Here is a 4,365-nt window from a genome sequence, read left to right on the forward strand (position 1 = left end):
AAAATTAGAGGAATGGAGTGCCCACACTCTCACAGGGAAGTAACACGGGTTCATCAAATTAGCTTGTTTCCTTGGCCTGCAGGAGGCCCAAAGACTGACTGTGGTTTCCGGTAGGGGAGATGCTACCTGGGAAGGTAGAGGCGAGCCCACCTGGGGCCCTTGTGACTGTTCTCACAGTACTATTTGGCTTAAGAAGAGCTCTGCTTTCAGTATATGTTTTAGGTGGGATTCTTGCTTCTATTTGAAGTACGATTTCATTAAATCTCTGAATTTTATAGATTGACACAGATGAAAGGAGCATTAGAGAGAAGACAATGATGCTGAGATCATCAAACATTTATTGAACACTCTGTAAGGTGCAAAATACTGTGCTAAGTGCTGTACACCATCTCACTGAATGTTCAATTACCCCACGAGGTACGTACTGTAGTTACCCTTATTTTACAAATAAGGGTGCCAAGGCTTCAGATGGTTAAATAAACTACCCAGGATCACATTCAGTACTAAATGGCAGAGTCACTTGTCAATTCGGGTGTGTCTGGCACCAAAGCCCATCTCCTTACACTATGATAAGCCCTTTATTTTACAGATAAAGAAGTGGAAGTCCTGAGAGGTTAAGACCATGGTCACTCTCATTCTAACTCTTCGTCTAGGTCTTTTTCTGCATTATATCTTCTCAGTAATTTGTTTATTCCTATGCATTTTGTCAAGTATTTTTGGCCTTTGTGCATCCAGCTAATGTGTCCAATTGATTTAAAGTTACTAGATTTTTAAGCATTTAGATAGAATAAGATTTCTATTTTTAAAATTTGTAATGGAATTCCTTGGTTTGATTTTTAGTGAAGCATTTTGTACCAGACTCCTATAAAAGAGATACTGTCTCCCATGTGCTATTAAAAGTTGGACCTTGTGACCACTGTCTGACTGTGTTTTTCTTTTAGAGAAGTCAGAGGGGGCAGTGTGTGACTTCATGGAAAAAATAGCCACCAAAGATCTATCCAGCAGCATTTTTAGTTCTTTAATTTTGGTAAGCTCACACTTTCAAAACAGATTAAATTTGTCCGATTTATTTCAGAAGTATATATTACAAAGCATTCAACAGCAAGTGAGAATTCAAAGTCTCAGAGCAGAGCTAGAGAGCTATTCACAGAGACACCATTTAGGAGGTAAGCATTTCTCCTGGAAGCTTTAGTTATTGTATTTTTAGAAATATGTTCCCATTCTTTTCATTATTATCAAAAGCATAACTAATTAGTATAAATATCTTTTGATATTCAGTTGACATATCATTGTTAAAATTGTTTTTTTTTTTTAATATTTCAAGAGATGGAGGATATCGTCAAGTCCTAGAAGGGTTCTACCATTTTCTTCTCCATCCTAGAGAGACTTGGAAATTAATGGGTAACATTTTGCATGAAATTACTGGATGCTTTTCTTCTTATCTCTGAGGCCTTCTGTGGAGAATTAAGAGGAGGTTGAATGCACGCATGGATAAAATGGATCATCTTAAAGGATTGACGTTCCAAAAATACATCAGCAGGACTGGACAGGTTTGACATAATGAGATTTCTATTTTAGCTTGACTTCTGGAACTCCAAATAAACTATAAACTGAGCTATACAAGGTCCTGGGGAGGAAGTTTCTCTTCTAAAATATTCTAGCTGCAGATAACATTTTTCTTATTCAGATCCTTTGAGGAAATTATTTACTCATCCATTTTCTGAGGAGTACGACTATTAGACACTTACCGACTTTTAATACATGAAGTGGAATAGAAAGCAGCAACTTGTATCATACTGGAAAATAAATTTTCATCAGGAAACAGACCCAGAAAGAGAAGACATCTCTACATAAGCACAGGGTGAGATGGCAGAGGCTCCTGTGGATGCCTCAACTCTGCCCGTAACTGTGAAGAAAAAGAAAAGTCTATCCATTGAAGAAAAGATCGACATCATAAATGCAGTAGAAAGTGGTAAGAAAAAAGCAGAGATTGCAGCTGAATATGGAATAAAGAAAAATTCATTGTCTTCTATTATGAAGAATAAAGACAAGGTTCTAGAAGCCTTTGAATCTCTGAGATTTGATCCAAAGAGAAAAAGACTGAGAACTGCTTTTTACACAGATCTGGAAGAGGCACTAATGAGGTGGTATCGAATCGCCCAGTGTCTGAATGTACCAGTTAATGGTCCAATGTTGCGTCTAAAAGCTAATGATTTTGCCCAGAAACTGGGACATAATGATTTTAAGTGCAGCAATGGTTGGCTGGATCGCTTTAAATCCAGGTATGGTTTAGTATTCAGAGCTCAACCTGTAGAAGCTACAGGTGTATCAGTAGACCCTTCAGATGTCTGGCACCAAAACATACTTCCTTATTATTTAAATGATTATCATCCTAAAAATGTTTTTAATGTAAAAGAGACTGGGCTGCTTTATCGAATGTTGCCTACAAATACATTTGCATTTAAAGGAGAAACATGCTCAATTGGCAAGTTATGCAAAGACAGAATAACTCTGGTGGTTGGGACAAACATGGACGGCTCTGAGAAGCTTCCTTTGCTTATCATTGGAAAGAACAGAAATCCACATTGTTTCAAAGGCGTAAAATCATTGCCTGTGTATTATGAAGCTAACAAAATGGCACGGATGACCTCAGTTGTATTTGAACAATGGATGCGGAAGCTTGATGAGAAATTTCAAGCCCAGCAAAGAAGAGTGGTGATTTTTGTTGAATCGTTTCCTGCACATCCAGAGGTAAAAAACCTAAAATCCATTGAGTTAGCGTTCTTTCCGTCATGTTTATCTTCCAAACTTATAGCCATGAAACAAGGTGTTATTAAAAGCCTTAAAATCAAATATCGACATTGTCTCATTAAGAAATTTTTAAGCTCTGTTGAAGGCAGCAAAGAATTTATGTTTTCCCTGCTAGATGCAGTTGATACCTTGCATCTCTGTTGGAGGGCTGTCACCCCAGAGACTATTGTTAAGAGCTATGAAGAGGCAGGATTCAAATCTCAAAAGGGAGAAAGTGACAAGACAAATGCAGAGACGGACACTGGTCTTGATTTGGTTGTCCATGCCCAGGCGGCAGGAGTGGAATTTCCTGAAGGCTTATCCATAGAAGAGTATGCTGCCCTGGATGATGATTTAGAGACATGTGAAGCAGCACCAAGTGACGATGCTGTATGGACCAAAGAAAGTAAAGCAGATGAAACTGGATTTTATACTTCTGATGAAGAGGATGATGGTGGATCTCTGGGAACCGAACTCCCTTTACCATCAAAAAATGTGGCAATAACCGCTTTAGATACTCTGAAAAGTTTTCTTAGAAGTCAAGATATGAATGATGAGCTTCATAATTCTTTAGCAGACCTTGAAATTTTTATTAACTCTTTATCATGTAAGTAATTATTTATTGTACACCATCTGAAGATAATAGCTTTTTGTAATACATTTTACTATTTAAGGTATGTAAAGGGAAAATACTACTTAAACCTAAAAAATGAAAAACTAGTAATCTTTGGTTTAATTGCAAATGTCCTTAGTCTGAAGAGCAAAGTTCCCTAGGTAGATTAAATAATGAGTAAGTAAATGAAAAATATGAATTTCAATTTAGTAAGGTTTGGGGGAGCAGAAAATGAATTTCAGAGGCCTTGTACTTGAAACATACAGCATATATGTCAAAAATAAAAAGAATTCTCCAGCTGTTTGATTCATACAGGTTGAACTGGTGATTGCTATTTTCTGGGTTTTTTTAAGTTCAGGTCATGTTCTAGGATATTTTAATTTATCTACCTCATCTAAGAAACAAAATATCTATCTGTTAGATATTTAGTTTTATGAACATATATATTCTAACTAGACTTAAATATTGAGTGTTAATTTTAAATTATTTTTCTCATAACTAGCTAATCGTCCTAATAAAAACTATGAAAAATTACTGAAAATAAAATCTGACCCAATTATATACCGATATGATTAAAAATGTGTCTAACTTTCAAGTTATTTCTATATAAGATCAAATAAAAGACTATGACCTTATCAGATTTTTTTTAATCATCTATAACCAGAAGGTGATATGGGTTCTTCCTAAATATTTGTATGTATATGTGTGTGTTTAAATAGAAAAGTACATTATTGAAACATGTATTAAACTCTTACAATATTTATATTTTAATAAGATTACTCTTAAAAAGTAAATATGAATATACATATGCATTTACTAAAAAAGAAAATGTCTTATGTAGTTCTTAGATAGTTTTCCGATTTTAAGAGCTGAAACTTTTAATCTGTAATGTTGAATTTTTTGGATTTTACTTAATTTTATTTTCAGAAAAAACTGTTCTTTCAGCATATTTTGATGTTTGT

General features: G+C 35.1%; 1 protein-coding gene across 1 annotated transcript; it reads left to right on the forward strand.

Moving 5' to 3' along the window:
- Window positions 1–1,866: 1,866 nt before the first annotated feature.
- On the forward strand, window positions 1,867–3,405 carry TIGD4 (tigger transposable element derived 4; the record flags this gene model as incomplete). Its single annotated transcript, XM_082838168.1, has 1 exon — window positions 1,867–3,405. One exon carries the CDS (start codon window positions 1,867–1,869, stop codon window positions 3,403–3,405), a length of 1,539 nt encoding a protein of 512 aa, XP_082694294.1.
- Between the last annotated feature and the right edge of the window lie 960 nt (window positions 3,406–4,365).

Source organism: Leucopleurus acutus (assembly GCF_964270905.1).
Source record: "Leucopleurus acutus genome assembly, chromosome: 4".
In the NCBI taxonomy this organism is placed as follows: domain Eukaryota; kingdom Metazoa; phylum Chordata; class Mammalia; order Artiodactyla; family Delphinidae; genus Leucopleurus; species Leucopleurus acutus.